Here is an 18,896-nt window from a genome sequence, read left to right on the forward strand (position 1 = left end):
AAGATACTTGCAGTTTACCATTTTTCACTCCTTGATCTACCTTCGGACACTTGTGCCTTCTTTTTGGATTGTGGTTTTTGATCGTGTAACAGTTTGTGAATTTCTAAAAACTGATAAAGCCTCACACGAGTTTGCATATTGTTATATACATAAAATATAAAAGGGTACAATAACATGTATTTCCATTTTATTTAAGCATCACTTATTGCATTGCTTGAAAATTAAATAAATATACCAGTACCCCAAAAATGTTTATAATGTTTGTCTGGAGCTTTTCTCCCCGGGCCTCTACTGAAAATGGACATGTATCCAGTTAGACTAGCCCGGTCAACAAATGTAAAATAAAATAAATAAATAATAAATAAAATAATACCTTTTGGAGTGACATCTGTTTAAATAAATTTCTACCCATTTTTCAAAATGTTAATGAAAATTTGTTAGAATACCCTAGTAGCCATTTAACTATAATGGAGAGACATACATGTTCCAATCTGTGGAAATCTGATCTTAGCAAAGCATACAGCAGATTTTAAGTATTTTTGTAAAATTATATAGCTGCCATAAAATCACATAAGTAATGGATTGTTCAAAATGGCAAAATTATAGCTTGTTGAAGTCAGATACTAATGGTACCTGAAATAGAAACAGCACTGATATGGCAACAGATTTCCTTGTTAATGGCTGAGTTGAGGAAAAGTACTCATCAACAATCACTTAATGGGGTGGTGTCACCTCTTATGTTAAACCTGTTTCACAGCAAAGAAACCAACTTAAGTATAAATAACTAGATCTTCTCTCACCTAAACTGCTAAAATGGTTTTACCAATGTGACTGGCATGTAAGTCAGCATATACACACATGGGAAAATAAAGAAAAACATATTCATTCCTGCACTCCTGGAGTCTAACATAGTACTGAAGCAAAATATCAAGGCTGCTTAACAGATAAACAAATAGCCCCCCTCCTCCAGTAGGATCAAGTGCATGACATCTTCTCCAGCCAAGATCTCCTTGAGATTTTTTTTTGTCAAGTTGACAGTTGGTTGCATGGCAACTCAGTGAAAGAAAACTATCAAACCTCAACTCATCATACCTACAGACTGAGGGTTAAAAGACTTACCCACCCCCCACAAGACTCATGTTACTGCTCCCATACTAGAAAAGGGAGAGAGCAGACTTGCCTCCCGTGTACAGTATCCATAGGTTTAAAAGTCTTGTTTCATACAGCTGTAGTTCATTGAACCTACAAGATGCGGTATAGACCCTGTTTACTAGCTAGTTGTCTCTGTCATTAATATTCATATGCAAGCATAGATGCCAATTAAGCTACACCAAATGTTGATGTTAAATTTCAGCTGAAATTTGTATGAAAAGACAAAATTATAATTTTCAATGCAATTTATCATGAAATTAAATATGTTATATACTCTATTAAAATACCTCTACTATTGCTGCAAAGATGTTTACTTCTGAATTAAACAGAAATGAAAACTACAATCTGAAAAGCTTAAAGTTATGAGTGACTATCCAGATTTACTGTCTTTTGGTAAGATGGCACAATATCGCCTGTTCATTAGAGGAAAATTTCATTAACTTGCATTATAACATTAGAGTTTTGGCTTACTCTCAACTAATTAAAATGAGGGAAGCACTTCTCCAAATCATAATTATTTTGGTATTTACAATAAATATTATTATAGTACACAAATCTGTATCTTACATAAAATGAGTTAATGTTTAATGTTACAGACGGTCTAAACTTTAAACCTAATTAAAATTAATTTCAACTAAAGTAAAAGCTTTCAGAATATTTATGCTAAATGTGCACATAATTGAAATGCAGTTCATGACTGTGGTTTATTTAGACTAATACATTGTCAGGTTTTGCTAGAACGTGAATGCAAATTCAGACATAAATTAAAACTGGCCTAAAAATAGTGTGCCTTATGCTGATTCAAATAGCATTTACACAAGTTTTAATAGCAATAAAGCTTCTGTTTGATAAATTATGCTGATATAAAATGTCTGCCATGGATGACAGAATGAGGAAGCTAGATCAGACAATGTAAATGGTGGATAATCTGTTTAAGGCATGATGAGTGGAATTTGCATTAGAGAATTTTGGAGAAAGGTGCATTTTCTCAAGATGCCTCTTTGGATCCTGTTGCAACTGTGCTAGGGGACTGAGTTTCCGTATGTTTTGTACCTGAAATGGTACTCCCAGGTTTTGCAGTTGCAGGACCAATTTCATTCCATTCCTTTAAATGTGAGTGCAAACAGGTAATTCAAATTGCTTGGTTTGCTTAGCAGAAATGTCATTAACCACTTTTCATTTTCTTCAGACTGTCTTCAGATAGTTCCTTGAGAAATACTGAATGAGATATTTTGTGAAATGTTGCTTCCCACACCTCTCTCAATTCTTAGTATAAGCAATTTTTGTTATATATTTTGTAGCTAAAATAAAGAATGATACTTAAAAAAATAGTGACCGATTTGAAGTAATTTTCATATTCCAGCATGACGGTTAGCATAGATGTGTAAAGCATGATTTCTGTAGACCCGCTACTACACTGCTCCATAGAAAACAGTGGTCAGGCATCTGTGCATAGTTATCCAAGTTCACACAGACTAATATCTTTATTGCAGTCTCATTGTTTGTTACCACAGTCTGAGCCGTTCCAATTTACTGAAACCAGGGTCCTTCCTTAATTCCCAGTAACTTCCATTTGAAACCCATACTTCCCGTTGATTGATGTCAAATGTTTTTCTATAAACAGAAAAAAATTAGAAAAAAATAAACAGTATTATTATTTTTCTTAAACAGCAGATTGCTTATCTTTAAGACTACATTTTCTGATTTCACTAGAGAGACATTATCAAAAATAAATTTGCCTAAAGCATTTTTTGTATTGATTTGTACTCCAAATGAGATTGGACATCAATGAAGCAGCCCCCTTTAAAGGAAAGATTGAAAGGAAGGGGCCCAACAAGGCTGACAATGTATATTAAGAAGAAAGCCATCCTTATGTGCATAATTTATATGATTAATCCTGGAAAGAGATGTACAAAGGAAAACACAGACATAAATCAATTCTCCCACTATAAGAATTTATGCAGCAGTGGATTACTGATTAGGCCCTGTTGCAAAGTGTTTACAAAGAAGTTAAATATCCATTTTTGATTACAACACAAAAGCAAAATACATTTGATACTTGGAAGTCTCTCTGTCCACATTCCTGCTGTTCCCTCCTTACATACCTTTCAACTTGCACACACAAAATACAAAGGCTCCTGAAAAGTATGAACATGAATCTAAAAATATGGGTATCTAATTTGGCATAATGGTACAGGGTTTGATTCTTACTGTTGAGAAGCTGGGCTAGGCTTAAAAAGACCCCTTGGGGTAATTAGCCTAGTGATTGCCTATAAACTTTGAATAATTAATAGCATGCAACTCTTTCCACTTCCAGTATGATTGTATGATACTACTCATGAAGACAATAACAAATGCAAGAATACAAACATATTATCAAAGGCACAGTGTAAGATCTGCAAACAATTGTGGAACATTTATTTGCTGCAACAATATATAGCAAAGAATAGTTAAGGTTGTCTTTAAGAAGTGATGTCAGTTCTTAAATCTATGTTTTAGACCAAAGGTTGTTATTGTGTTAAGATAGATAAACTTATTAACGAAGTAAGACTTATTATATGGGTCAAATTTCAACCCATTTTAATTGGTGGGTTTAAGCCGAACCCAAAAGAAAATGATTCCTTAACTAGAGTTTTTCCATTGCCCATTAGTCTTGACATGAATACTATTTAAAAAGTCACAGATAACTGGAAAATTGTTATAGGTAATCAGAATCCATTTTCTGCTCTAGCAAGGAATCTGAGTTTCATTTATAAAAAGACTGGCAAAAATTAAAAATGTTTTAGAAAACGATAGTGTTAAATACCATGTACAGGACACAGTGTAACTGTAAAACACATGGGTAAAGAGATTTTTTTTGTGTGTGTTTGGAGATACCTATGTAATACCACAGGAGTGGTCTATCTTGTGACTTGTTATACCTGTGAGAATTTCTATGTGGGGAAAAAAACACTAGAAAACTGTCATACAGAATCAGTGAACACAGATTAGCAAATAACAACAAAGATATCAGGAATGATTTAACTAAACATTCTATTCAGTGTTTCAAGTTTTAAAAAAATATGGATTTTTTGTTTTAGACCATATTGCCATTAGCCTGGTATTAGGTGACTTAACACTGTACTTGCAGTAAAAGAAGTGAAATGGCAATTGACTCTAGCAGCCGATAAATCACCAGGTCTTGCATGAAAAAATCTGGGCAAATGGGAAAAGTAGGTATGTCTCTGACCAAAAATTCAGACAGCTAATTAGCATGAAATTTACAAACCTAGTAGCATAGCTCCTCCCACAGCATTATGGGATACCACCATTCTGAAACACAAGTTATAAAAATTTTAAAAAAAGTGACAACATTCCACAAAATATAAGCAAAATATTCATATTTTATTAAGCTTTGTGACTGACTAATAAAAAAAAAGACAAAAAAGTAGACACATACGCACACACACACAAAAATAAGCACTAACGAGAAAAAATACTGTTCGGTTCAGCCCTTCACATTACAACTGTGACCTTTTAAAATTTAAAAGTACCACTTTGTTAAACTTGCATAACAGCAGCAATGATGAATTACTTTCCCAATAAGCATGAATAAAATCTGCACTTGCTAAAAATGACACCACAAACCATTTCAGCATCCATTTCTACTTCTTTCTGATCTCAGCTTACCAGTATAATGCCATAATACAAAGCCTCAGATGATAAAACATAAACCATTTTCATAAACATGCCACTATCCTAACCACAGCTTGTGCATTTGAACCACTATCCTTTACCACTACTCACATATTGTTCCAGAAATGACACTTCTCTTACCATCTTTGCCCTGCATGTTTCTAGCTTCCCAAAAATGTATGGCTCTGTGACCTATTAAGACTTGTAGCTGAAACATATATATATTTTTAAAAAACAGAGTCTCCTCTGAGTCTTTCTATTTAATGTCTGTCTTTGCAGTCAGGGACACATAACTCTATCAACTGTCCATTGAATAGTTACAGCGGAAAGTTCCAAAAGGATCCTTCCTGACAGCATTTTAACCCACTATACACATTTAAATATAAGGACAACCAATACATCTAACCAAACCTAAAATGAATGAATGAATAAATAACTGGTTAACCATACAATATTACTATGTAGTCTGTATAAAGTAAACACTCTGCTTACCAGAAACATAGCAATAAACATAGCTAGCACGTGCCACAGAAGGTTGAGTTTGATTCCCGCAGCTCTAATTTGCCTACTGTGGGACCTTGAGCAAGTTATTTAGGCCGACATTGCTCCCATGTTGTTCCTGAAAAGGAACTGCATGTCAGTGGGCCTGCCTGGTTAACAAATGGACATTATTATAAAATAAATATGAAACTGTTGTGCATTATTGTACAGAGAAATGACATGCAAAACATTCTCCTTGCATGCGATGTTTATTGTATGGATTGTTACAGAAGCATAGATGGAACACAAGCCAAAGCTCTTACAGTTTAGGTTCAAGCCTGTGTCATTAAATGCTCACAGTCATACAAATTTCTCAGTCTCTTAAAGCAAGAGTCCATGAAAAAGCCAGAAAATAATAATAATGGACAAAGGGAAAAAAGTCAGAAACTGGTTTTGAATATTGTTGTATACGCTATAATACCAGGTTTTGTAACAACATGAGATTTCTGATGAATGTAAAATCTGAACAACAAATGTCTATCCTTATTTAGTGACTTGAATACCCAATAATTTGCCAGAGAACCACAAATTTTATGAGGAACAGACATATCAAAATTACAAGGCAAACATCAGTGAATTTGTGTGAGAGGAGGGAAAGTTAAGAGCCTCCTTTCCCCTTCTCTGTAGTTGAGAACCATGCACAGAAAGAAGTAACTGAAATTACTACCGTTGATGATTGTGAGCTAAGCCTGAATTTAGAACAAAATACTTCTCAGACCACAATCCAGTTACTGGCAGTAAATCCATTCCTGGGAAGGATATCTGCACGGAATAGCACACTCAACTCATAGATAGGTTTATAGGATTAGTACTACTCTAACTGTCCTTGTGGACCATTTTAAGCCTAGCCAATTACTCAATGTGAGAATCAAGCCCTGCACCTTGTGTTTGTAAGGTAAACATCTTAACCATTATGCCAACCTCCCTCCAACATGTAAAAGAGGCATCAAGGGTGCATGTCCCAAACGGTTCCAACCTGCTTCCTGGTGATGTTAGTTATGCACCTACAAGACTGAATCAGAGAACAGCAGAAAAAGGAAACAGCCACATGGTCATTGACTTTAGGAGTAGATGCAGTCACTTGAAGAAAAGAAGAAGTAATATCAACAACAAAACTGTTCTTAAGAAGGGAAACAAATATAGCTTTCCAGGATAGAAGATCCTACATATTCCCTGTAATCAACATCCAAGGGTAAAACTTAAACTGTATCAAAATAGTTGCAATGTCAGTCTTGAAATGAGGGACAAAGTAGAAGCCTTTACTTAATAAACCATAAAGTCCCTCAATCACAACATAACTCAAGCTGAAAATTTTTAATTTATTACCTTTTGAGGTTACTAATTCAACGTTTTCAGAGGGGATCATTTCCTGCTTTCCCCTCGCCGTATCATCACAAAGTCTTTCAAACCACAAACAGATTGCTTTATAAATAAATGAACAAAATATCCATAACATGATGAATAATGATAGGTTTGGAGCTTGGTTGCGATAATACGCAACTACCATTTTTTTTAACTTTTGTCTTTACATACTGTTTGTGTTTCTTTGGAGTACTGCTCCTTTATTCCTTCAGGAGTTTTAAATTCTCAGCTTCCATGTTCATAAGATTCTACTTCCATGACCTAATCTGGCATATCTATGCCTGAATACAGGGTTATGATCACAGCCACAGAGTCCTGTTCTTTCCTCCTTTCTGGGGCTGAATTTATTAATACCTACACTAAGTGTACACCATTCTGATTGAATAGACTTCACAAGTATAACTCCCACCTTCTTCCTCCTAATTTTAGATTTCCTACTGATTTTCTTGCAACCTCAAATATTGAGGGGGATTCATAAGGGTTACCACAACAAGTAGACTATGTCTACACTTAGTCTAACCTTTCTGAGAAAATAGACAGCACACAATAATGTGGCATGGATGTTCCTGAATATTTAGTGTACGTGTTCATGAATCTGGCCCTTGGTACCGTCTAAGTAAATATATAGATAGATACAGTAATGACTAAAAGTGCAGCAACACTCAATTTATTTTTTGCCTCCCTGCTGTCTGACCCTCAGCCCACTTCCAATGACTCTTAAGAATATTGGTCACTCTGGGAGGAGGTAAAGGTCTCTTCAATGTCCCTATGGCACAAGCCAACCAGAAGCAGCAATCATCCTGGAAGTTATGAAGGCTGTTTGCCCCCTGCACCTCCTCACTGCATTTATTTGGCCTATGGGGCCAGGCACCATCCTAGAAGTCTGATAGTCTGACTTCACCCTCCCCACACACACACTGTGGCCACTCACATTTAAAGTCAAACCCTACCAATTCCTAAACTAGAAAATTACACAAAGTATCAATCCCCAGCACCATGCCGCTCTCTGAGGCTGGGCTCAGGGACATTTTTGATATCCTTACACCACCTTTGGCAGTTAATATGCACATCCACGTCACTGTGGGATCTTGCAGTTCTTGTCATTTATGCATTTGCATGCCTGTGCATGTGTAGTGGAAGCTAATGTCACTGGTGGTGATGCCAGGAACACATCTCTGGTCCAGTGCAGTATATTAGACAACTGCACATGCTTGGTTTTGGTAGCACAATTGGACCATCCCCACCCCAACAATGGACACGCTGCTACTCCAACATAAGTAATTTGGGCTGCAGTCAAGTCTTAGGAAAACAGAGACAATACTAGGCAGGGGATAAGAGAAACCAAAAAATGCCTAGACATATACAGCTTTAAACAGACACACTTAAAATTTACAAGCACTTAATAGAGCTACCTCCCAAACTGAGCAGGACTGTACAAAAGATCCCTAATATAAAGTTGTTTACTTCTCCAGTCATCAAGACTAGTTGTAAATGCAGACAAAGTAGTGCTTTGCTTGACATGTAGTGGTAACTTGCTCCATAGGCAAGGAATATGTTGAGTTAGGAGCCTATGACATCAGCAAGTCTTGTTTATTTGTTGGTGTAAATTTAGGCCCTTAGTATGGGTGCTTGTAGAGCCACTGTTTTTGCAAAGAAATGGGAGGTTAAATAGGACTGCATCTTTCATGGCTGGAAAAGTGAGAGACGGGTTAAAGAGTTTAAGGAGAGTAATACTAGTCTATCAGCATAGTCAAAGTATTTAAGGCCTTTCTTTTTTTTTGGGAGGGGGGGACTTTCTGGTTCAACAGTAGGATTGGATTTGTACATATCAAAAGGGGCAGAGTATTTCAAGATGGATCTGATAAAGGAAAAGTACAGTGGTAATATGACTTGAAGATATTCTCTTAGCAATTACCTGTGCTATATAGAAGGATTACCTGACTGGTGGAAACAAGATGATAGAACGAGAGAGTGAGAGTTGTCCACATAAGTACTCAGGTTTCCTATGACTGTATCTGTCTGAAGAGATGTGCCACTTGCAACATATGAGGGAGGAGTAGCTTTTTTGCTGAACACTACTATGCTGCACCTTTTGGTACTTAGCTTGAAACCATTTTCAGTACAACAGGAATTTGTACATTCCAACCCTTGTTGTAGCAGGTCTATATTATAGCATCGACGTTTGAAAACATTGAACAACATATGGTCGACACCCATATGGTCCATGTCTTCAAACATCAACCTTATAAAAAGACAAAAAAAAAGAAAAAAATACCCTGATGGGTTTAAGCAGGGGGGTAACCCCCCCCACTACTTAAATATACCAACTCCGAGACCACACTACATTGCAGTAAACGGAAATCTCCCCTTATGGAGATTTCCATTTACATGCTCGAGATTCTGAGCGTTCGATATTCTCATGTCAACAATGTCAGATTCAACATTGTCGGCTTTCGAGAATATAATATAGACCCATTGTAGCAGCTTAGTATTACTGGATGAGTAAATAACAGTGCCAGCATGTGGTTATCAGCAAACTTTGTCAGCCATACTTGTGGGATAGTGGCTTGGATGTTTGCAAGATAAAAGTCAAACAGGAGAGGGTCGAACACTAATAATCCCTTTGGACCCCTCACCAGTGGCAATTTTATGCTTAGAAAGGGTACCAGAAACTTTTAAAACTTGGGTTCCACTGGATAGTCAAGTTGCAATCTAGTGGCTAATGAAAGGGTTTATATTAAGTTTGTCTAATTTTTTAATAATACTAGCATGTGAGATAGTGTGAAAAGCCTTGAAGACGTCAATATACATGGAGTGACCACTGTCTACAGCCTTTGAAACTTTTTCAAAGAACTTTACTAGGATTAGGAGACAGAACCTGCCCTTCAAAATACCAAACTGAGTGGGGTCTATATCAGTTAGGTTGCCTATATATGTATAAATGAGTTCTGTTATGATACATCTAAGGAGTGGCTATTAGAACTTTAACCTGCTGAATCTATTGAGAGGCAGCTCTTGTACAGGGGAGTCACAGTGACTGTTCTCTAGGTATCAGGTGCAAATCCTGTGGATAGGCTGAAGGTTAACAGTTTAAAACAGTGCTAACAGGTATCATACTCTCTTTTCTTACTGGATGATCGGAAGCTGTAGGTTCTATTCCCATACTGGGTTGTTGGATTAATATTCCAATGCTGACACTGTAGTTCAGAGTAAGGGGGGGCTGCACTCCAGATTGTACCATCCTTTGGATGAGATGCTAAAGTGAGATCCCTTCAGCCTAAATTGGTGAATATAAGAGATCCAATGGCATTTATTGCAAAGAGTAGGGGGTGATTCACATCTTTCCTTATTTATATTTCTTTGTCTTATTCACACATTCATATTCATAACATGCATCTTGCAATTTATTTCAATTTTTTCTTATATAATCTACACAAAAATTATTTCCATTTTTATCATTTCAAAAAATACAACAAAAATCTGTTTTTTAAAGATAACATCAATTACTCTTTAAAATGTCTTTATCTATTCTCCCATCCTTTCTTCAACAAACAGCTTTTATTTCATCTAGTGCATCTTTTTTTTTAAACAAGAAAGATCTTTATTAAATTATCACATATGACATAAGCAGTTTACATTTATATAAATGAAAACAAGCCATACTGACATAATTTCAGTTGCAAACATTATGCATCACAAACCATGTTAACATGATTGTAGTTGCAACATTATACATCACTTGTAATCTATCTAGTCACTGTCAGTCCAACATTACAAAGCTCATTCAAATTCTGCCTTCTATTAAACATCGTTCCTCCTCTGCATGTTCTGTTCCCACACTTCCCATTTTGTCATCTAGCACATCCCCATCATCTCGTTTCATTATGCAATAATCCTTCACATCTTCTCTTCCATAATTTCTTGACTGCTACCAACACTATTCTGTCCCATTTTTTCTATTTCCATATGATATCATATCCATCATTATATATTTAAATCCTTCTTATTTATATTATTTTTTAAAACTTCTCAAAAACTGTTCATTTTTTTCACTCTAAAACAATATGTGGGGCAATCCTGAATGTACCACAATGTGTGCATCTCTGTGTACACATCATCCTACCCGTTTGCAGTTCTGCAACTGCCTTTACAAGATGCTGCATGGTGGTCTAGTATGAAGATGTGAAGCACTGTATAGGGCTATCCCAACAGCCTTGATGAATGATGATAAAGCAGTCTTGGGGGAGGCATATGCTGCTAAACAGCCATACATTCTCTACCCTGGAACTGACTCCAGAAAGGCATATATGTGTCAAGCGATTAGAGAAATTGCATGGTCATGTAGATCAGCATGGCCAACCCCACCAGTTTATGGTGGCGCTGTGTTCAACTATGTACTACAACCATAGTACGGGGATCAGGGGGATGGGAAAGCCACTAAATACCAGGGAAACATTACAGTGAGGTGCTGTAATGGCACTGACATCCCCACAGAGATTGGGGGGAGGGGATTCACTAGACACTGGGGAAATGTTATATTTAAGTGACACCACTATGGGGATTGGGGGTGAGGGCTCACTAGCCCCCACAGCAATACCACAATGGCACTTAAAAAGTATTATGGTGACTGGGGGGAGGACACTAACCACCGGGGCAGAATAGATACATGTTATATTCATACTTCAACTATTATGGGGATCGGGGCAGGGAGAACCATAGGAGGGCAGACAGGTTAGGGATGGGTATGGGAACTGTGGTGTGTGTGTGTGTGTGTGTGTGTGTGTGTGTGTGTGTGTGTGTGTGTGTGTGTGTGTGTGTGTGTGTGAGAGAGAGAGAGAGAGAGAGAGTGAACAGGGGAAATGCCACTGCCCACATGAGCAGCAATTCACAACCACAATATGTAGAAATGCAATGAGCTGCACATTTTAGAATAAATGGGATTTAGAGACATTTAAATTAGTCAATAATGACGTCTTACCACATCACACCTAACACGTTTCTGAATACCAAAATACTATGTTGGGGGAGCAGGGTCTTTCTAGCATAAACTGGGCTCTAATGAATTTCCATGAATGTTTTGTTTCATTCTCCTTACACACATCACAATTTCTTTTTTCCAATTCCTTACATTTCATATTACTTTTAGCTGCTAACTTATTCAAAGAAATTCTCCACAGGAAATCCCCTGCTTCAACAAACTTGTCAAACATTGTTCTTCTATCCCTTAGACCATTTTTTTACATCTTAATTTAATTCCTTTTAAGGATATACACCTAGTATTTTCCATAACCCTGTTAATTATCAGTTGTTATCAATCTCATTCATTTTCATCTTCTGCAATTTTATTTGATTTTCATATTTGTTTCCATCAATCTTTTCTTATTATTTTTCTCTCCTTCACAATTTCAAAAGTTTTAATACATCACATATAACATTTTCCCATCATTTGCAATCAAATCACTCTTTTTCACTTTTTTATTACATAGATAAAATGCACATGCTATTTTAGATTCAAACACCTTATTTTTTATTTTATATCGCCTTACTTTTTGCTACGTTCAAGCTTAAAAGCAAAATAAAATAAAAAAATATTTCTAACATCTCTTTCTCCGTTTTAGCTGGAAACATGGATTCCCCAAACATGTCAGTTTTCTTAATAAGTGCATATTTAACATATATACTTTTTGTTAAATAATACTGCGGTGGTGGTGCTGCGGTAGCGTTGTCGCCTCACTGTAAGATGCGGTCTGGTTCGATTCTCAGCTAGAGCATCTTCTGCGTGGAGATGTGTGAATGGGCATACCTTCGTTGAAGGTTGTGCGTCAGGGCTGGCAACTCGGCATGTAAAAATCAACTGTCATCATTAGCGGACCGGAGTTCCGTTGTGGCGACCCCTAACTGGGAAAAGCCGAAAAGACACACACACTTTTTGTTAAATAATACATTACAACTTCTACACAATGAAATCATTTTTAATTGTGCCAGTATTATTTTCCACTGTTCTATTCATACTGTCCAAATTTCATTCCTAATACACCTATTTCATTCATAGTAAAATATATTCCAATTATCTGCATAGTTTTATCAAATCCTTTGCTTGTTACTGTATTTAACAGCAATCAGTTTTTCAAATAATTCCACCATCTGTACAACCACTTCACTTATCCATATCTTACATTTTGACACAATCACTAAAGCACATGCATATGACAGACAAATAGATATTATGCCTCCTTTTCTCATCTCCCATTTTGCTTCTTTCATTTTACATGTTTGAATTACCACATTTACCACCAGTTTAAATGGAAACATACTTAATGGACATCCTTGTTTAACTTCCCCTAATCTTTATCTTTCCTACCATCCATCTGTTTACTATAGTTTCACCTATGTGATTCCACAGCATATTTCTTAACATTTATTTTTATCCCTTATCGTATATATATATATATATATATATCTCAAATCTTCCACATCATTTCATGACTAACCTTGTCAAAAATATTTAGCACATCACATCACTAGCCTCACTTCCATATATTCATTGAAAATCATATATTTTACTTCATTCACCTGTCTCTCTCTCTCCTTTATAGAAAAAATCTCCTATATTTTCATTCAAAACCTTTCACATCCTTTTTTGTGCTGTATTCATAAAGATTTTATAATCTGTATTTCCCAGTATAGTTGATCTCCAAGTTTTATATTTTTCTTTCATCATTTTTCCGTATAAAATTAATTACACAACTACAAATCCCTTCATCTGTTATTCATTATCCATTCATTTAATATTTCACCACATATTATTTTCTTTCTTCCATTCATCACTTGATAATATTCATAACATAATCCATCTAGTCCTGCTGCAGATTATTACTTTCCAATTTTATTTCTCTTTCCATTTCTGTCACAGTAATCTGTTTTTCTACAGAATTCTTAACATTTCAGATATTTTTACAATCCATCCTTCTTTTTCTTCTACTTCCTTTTCATACATTCTACCCACAAACTTCCTCACAATTTCCATGACTTTTTTCTGCTTTTATCAAATACTTCATTCTTCATCAAACACTGCATACAATTTTCTTTCTCTTATTTTACCTCTTTCCCCCAAAATAGTGAAACATTCTCTTTTTTCCTTTTAAAAAAATCTTTCAACTAACACATTTTAACTTTTTCTTTGTTTTCATATAGATTTCTCTTTCTCTTATCCTTTCACCATAATGTTCTATTTCTTTTCAATGTCTTTTTTTATAATGCCATTACACACTCTCCTATTCCTTTGATTCACTTATTTCTACAATCAAAAGTATTTATTGTATTTTTTATAAGTACTCCAGCAATCTGTCCAATTTTCATAATGCATTCTCATTGTCATATGCTGTTCCAATAAAATGTTATGTTCCTTTTTCATCTCATCTATGTTATTAATCTCTCCAGTCAATATTTTATTCCTTTCCCATCTTTTGTTACTTATCTGCCACCCCTAGACTATTCCAGATTATGATCTAATAGCTCAAGCAGTTCTACCTCACCTGTCATTTCATATCTTTTGAATAGACATCATAATCTATTACACTTCTAAATGTCCCAATTTTATATGAACATTTTCTATTTTTTGCCTTATAACTCTTATTATTACTTTAATATCCTGTGCTATTTTCCCTTCCCATTTCTCAAATTGCAGTTAAGCTCTTCCACCATAATGAATGACCTATTTAAATGGACAAAGTTTTTAAGTTCTTCAAACATCTTTTTCCACTCCAGCATATTAGTGTACTTATAAACAACAAAAATACTTCTACATCCTTCCCTTTTTCTTATATCACATACCACTAATCTTCCAGGTACTATTACTGTTGCATCCAATATCTTCATCTGTTCTCTTTAAAAAATCCTATTTATGAACATGCATCACTCCCCACTGGCTATAGAATCTTTTTACACCATGCTGTCTCAATTATTTTCCTTTTTTCTTCATTTACACATTTCACATCTAGCAAACATATAACCTCCATAGTTATATTTTTACGCCATCCGGTCACTACCACATCTCTAATATCATTTTGAGTGCTGTTTGCATTTAGGTTCATCATAGGTGGTTACTAAGCTTTTGGCCCAAGAACCATTTTAAGCCTACACAAGCTTACCACAAATTATCACTGATGTGTCAATACCCTAAGGAATTTTATGAATTATGATATAGGCTTGTGCACATTAAATGTTTAGAGACTACCCCTGCCATTATGGACACAGATGCCAAACTATGAGAAAATTTGTGATTTCCTATTCATTGGTCCAAGTTAGCTTTGAATATAGTTTGGGATGAGCTTTGCTTCACAAGGATGGGAAGCCTGTTCCAGAGATGAGGCAATCTTTTAGACAAATACCTGTTCCTCCAATGTGCCCTGTTTATGTCGCAGATGAGGTTTAGACCCTTAGAATGTTTAATTCTGATGCTACTTGTTTTGTGGATATGCAACAGATCCATCTGTGTGGGATCAGAAGATGTCCTGTAGGCTAGGCATTGACTGCTGCACAGCAGTTTGTAGGAAACCAAGTACAGGAATAGGGCTTTGAAATGTTCTGCATAAAACATGTTTATCCCCTGTATTCTTTTTATTAGGAACCTGTGTAGATTCTCAAGCTGTTTCAAGTGCCTGGTCAGGTACATGCTGATGGGAGCATTGTACTCAATGACTGGTCAGATCAGAGCCGAGTACAGTGAAACAATGACCTCCTTGGACCTGCATGCTATGACCTTATTTATATGTTGTGCAATGTAGAAGGTTTAGTCTCAGGTTAATGTCAACATGTTCTCAAATCCCTGACCACTGGGTCTACTTTTAGGAGTGTATTATCAATGTGGTAATTTCCATGGATGGCTGTCTTCCCAAACAGTACTATAAAGTATTCTATTTCCATACTTAGTTTCAGCCCATGGTTCTGAGACCAGTTGTTTGTTTGTGTCAGGCCCAACTGAAGAGTATCTGTGATTCAGTGACCATGCCTAGTTAGCAGTTGTCTTCATACTTGGTCAGCCAGAGGCTCTTGATGTTTGCCTTGACTTCAGAAAAGTAGATGCCAAAAAGGAGAAGTGCCAGCACCAACCCCTGTGGGACTCCACTAGTCACTTGTTTGTTTCTGGAGGTGGATTCCTCTATCCTAACTTCTTGTGTCCTATCTCTGAGCCAGTCTGATTATCCATTGGGTGACATATGGGTTTTTGCCTAATTTTGTAAGTTTATCTACAATGCCTGAGTGAGGTATTGTGTTGAATGTTTTCATTAAGTTGAGGTAGGCAGTGTGCACTGTTTTGCCCATGTCCATATTTTTAGTGCCTTCTTGAAGTCCACCAGGTTAAGAAGGCATGACAAAACCAAACTGGATAGGGTCTAGTATCTTCAGGTTTCCTATATTATCATTTATTAAGTACATAATAATTCTTTCCATGTCCTTGCATATGAGACTAGACAGACTTATGGGTCTTTAGTTCCCTGGGTTCATGGAAGGGCCCCTTTGTGTAAAGGGATTATTGTTGCAGTCCTCCATTTCTTTGGCACAAACCAGCTTGGAGGCTAAGGCTAAACAGACATCCTAGCAGGCCTGACAAATCATGCTTCATGCTATTGTGGAGGCATTGTGGGATATTATCAGGGTTCATCAAGCAGTGTTCTTGGCCTTAGAGGGATCCCTGAGGACCTGCTTCCTTGTGATGGTTTGTGGAGAAATGATGTGGAGGGGATATATCCTCGGGGGGTAACTGGGGTATTTAGTATTAAAATTCTAAGTTACTCTTTTCCTTTTGTTGTATCTTTATTTCCAGTTTTTAGTTTTATTTTCCTTCTCTGTACCCTCCCTCCAAATGATTTATCACAAATTTCTTCTTGTTTTATAGCTGTCTCAAATTCTCCCTCTTCCCCCATTCCCTTCCTAGTGCTACATATCTGTTTTATCTTGGATTGTAAAGCTTTCTCTTTGTAAAACATTTTTTACCCAATTCTCATCATCTTTCTCAATATTAGTTACATTTTCTTCTTATCTCCCCCATAAAACTTCCTTCAGCAATATCTTCAGTTATAGTATCATCAGACTGTCTGTCTCATGAAATATTTTATTCTTCTCACGTTTCCTTTTCTAGTATAAGACATGAAAACTAAAACTTTCCAAATTCATTGCATTGTCTACATTTATGCCAACAATGTTTAGTGGTATAATCCCTGTTCTCCACACAGACCACACCTTCTTTTATTACAGTCTTGCACCAAATGCCTGTAATTCGCACCAAAAACATGCTTTATGTTGACTTCAATATCTCACTGCTCCCTGTTTCCCATTCATAATTATAACATTTGAAATATGCTGCATTCTCTCCTCATGCACCCCAGTGTCATCCATACCTTCCAACCCCCCTTATCCAAATATTTCTTTCATAATATATTTTGAACCTAATGTACCTTACTACAAACTGTCAGAGAAAAATCTTTAACTCAAGTTTCTGTGTGTTAGATGTTCTGAACTGCACATTTATTTCTTCCTCACCTTCAGTCTCAAGATCTGGAAAAACATACTCATTCCATGGTGCCAATGTCTTCTGTTCCTAAGTGTATTAATACTTTTAGGTCCTGCACTTTAAACCCCAAAGGTAAAATAATACTGTCATATCTGTTAATAGTATTACAATTCTTGGCTTTAATTCTTACCAACAGTCTTCTCTTTTGGCTTTGTTGTCCTTGCATCAGTCCTCATCTTCTTTCAGCTTTGTACAGAGCATTTTTCCAGCCTTTGTCCAGTAATCAATCTCATTTCCATGATTCATCTCTCAAAATCTCTTCCAGCATGCAAACAATTATAGCACTCCAACTTACATGCTCATCAGCATTCAGCTCACCTCATTCCGTCATCAGACCTTTTCCCTCCAGCTCTGTGACAGTAATCTCCTCTCTTTCAGAACCTGTTTGCAGTAATTCAGTGTTCTGCATTGTTCCACTCTTGGCCTGCTGTTTCCTTTCCCCTTCCATCTTGAAAATCTTTGACCTGAGCAGCAACTCTCTGGTTCCACATAGTAACCAAAAAGAGGAGGGGCTAGGAAATGCCCCAGTGCCCTGGTCACATTTCCCATAATAAGTATTTATGTCACCTTGGGTCTCTCCTGAAAAGAGGCCATTGGTCTAGTAGGACTAACCCAGTCAATAAAATATAAATAAAAATATAGAGTAAAAAATAAAGGCTTGACTAGTCCATGCTTATTACTGATAAGAATACAATCTGATATGTTAACTGGTCCTATAGGAGTGCTATTTTTAGACTTTGATAGAGATTGTAAAATTTATTTCAAGGTAATTTCACAGAAAAGTAAATTTCAGGGATAGCAGGTGCAGTAATATTGGTAGATGGGGTAGTTAGCACTAAATGTCCTTGTTAATACACTGACTACAGCCTTGGGATTGGATTTTGTGATATTATTATGGATGAGCTCCCCTGCATTGTTGGACATTATTTCTTAATTTCCTAAAGTAACTGAAGAAAGATTTGCAGTTTCCTTTGGTATGTGTAGTGACCTTAAGTTCATACTTTGCTTTACATTTTCTAATTGTGCTCTTAATTTCCTTGCTGGCATGTTTCATTGTGGTCTTGAGATAGGGGATGTTGATTTATTACAATGTTTTGTTACTTTTCATAGTTTCATAGTTTCATAGTATAGTACTAGGCTATCTGCCCTGGGGCATTTGTAAGCCTAGCCATAGTGATGTGGCTTTTGCCACCCCATGAAATGGTACAAAAATGTACAGAATAAATTTAGAATACTGTGCCTCTGTCTAGTAGTGACACAATGAAAGTCCCCTTATATAATAGAATTAGTTTACTGTGCCCCTGTCTAGCAGTGACACAGATGTGACCCCTGGGGTAAACTTACGATCTCCCATCCACTCATCAAGATTTCTCTTGAAGAGAGTCAGTGAGGGGCTCTGCCTAATACGAACTGGGATCTTGTTCCAAAGCATGGGAAGCCTCTGGGTTATGAATCTATCCCTCCAGCATGTCCTATTCATACTTGTGCTGAGGTTTAAGTCTTTAGCTCGTGGTCCTGATGGATTTGGATTTTTGAGGTGGAGCATGTCCATCAGATCCTGATTGGACATGGCCTTGTATGTCAGGCAGAGATC

At 36.4% G+C, this 18,896-nt stretch overlaps 1 protein-coding gene across 2 annotated transcripts in view; it reads right to left on the minus strand.

Moving 5' to 3' along the window:
- Positions 1 to 318: 318 nt before the first annotated feature.
- Positions 319 to 18,896, minus strand: part of OSBPL6 (oxysterol binding protein like 6) — a 1,023,860-nt gene continuing 1,005,282 nt past the window's right edge. For both annotated transcript variants that reach the window (XM_044075314.1, XM_044075313.1), the window contains one exon: positions 319 to 2,766. In XM_044075314.1, the coding sequence (XP_043931249.1) occupies positions 2,658 to 2,766 (109 nt within the window). In that variant the 3' untranslated portion in view covers positions 319 to 2,657. The remainder of the gene's footprint in view (positions 2,767 to 18,896) is intronic.

The sequence above is a fragment of the Protopterus annectens genome, chromosome 6.part0 (genome assembly GCF_019279795.1).
Source record: "Protopterus annectens isolate FY-2018-M chromosome 6.part0, PAN1.0, whole genome shotgun sequence".
In the NCBI taxonomy this organism is placed as follows: Eukaryota; Metazoa; Chordata; order Ceratodontiformes; family Protopteridae; genus Protopterus; species Protopterus annectens.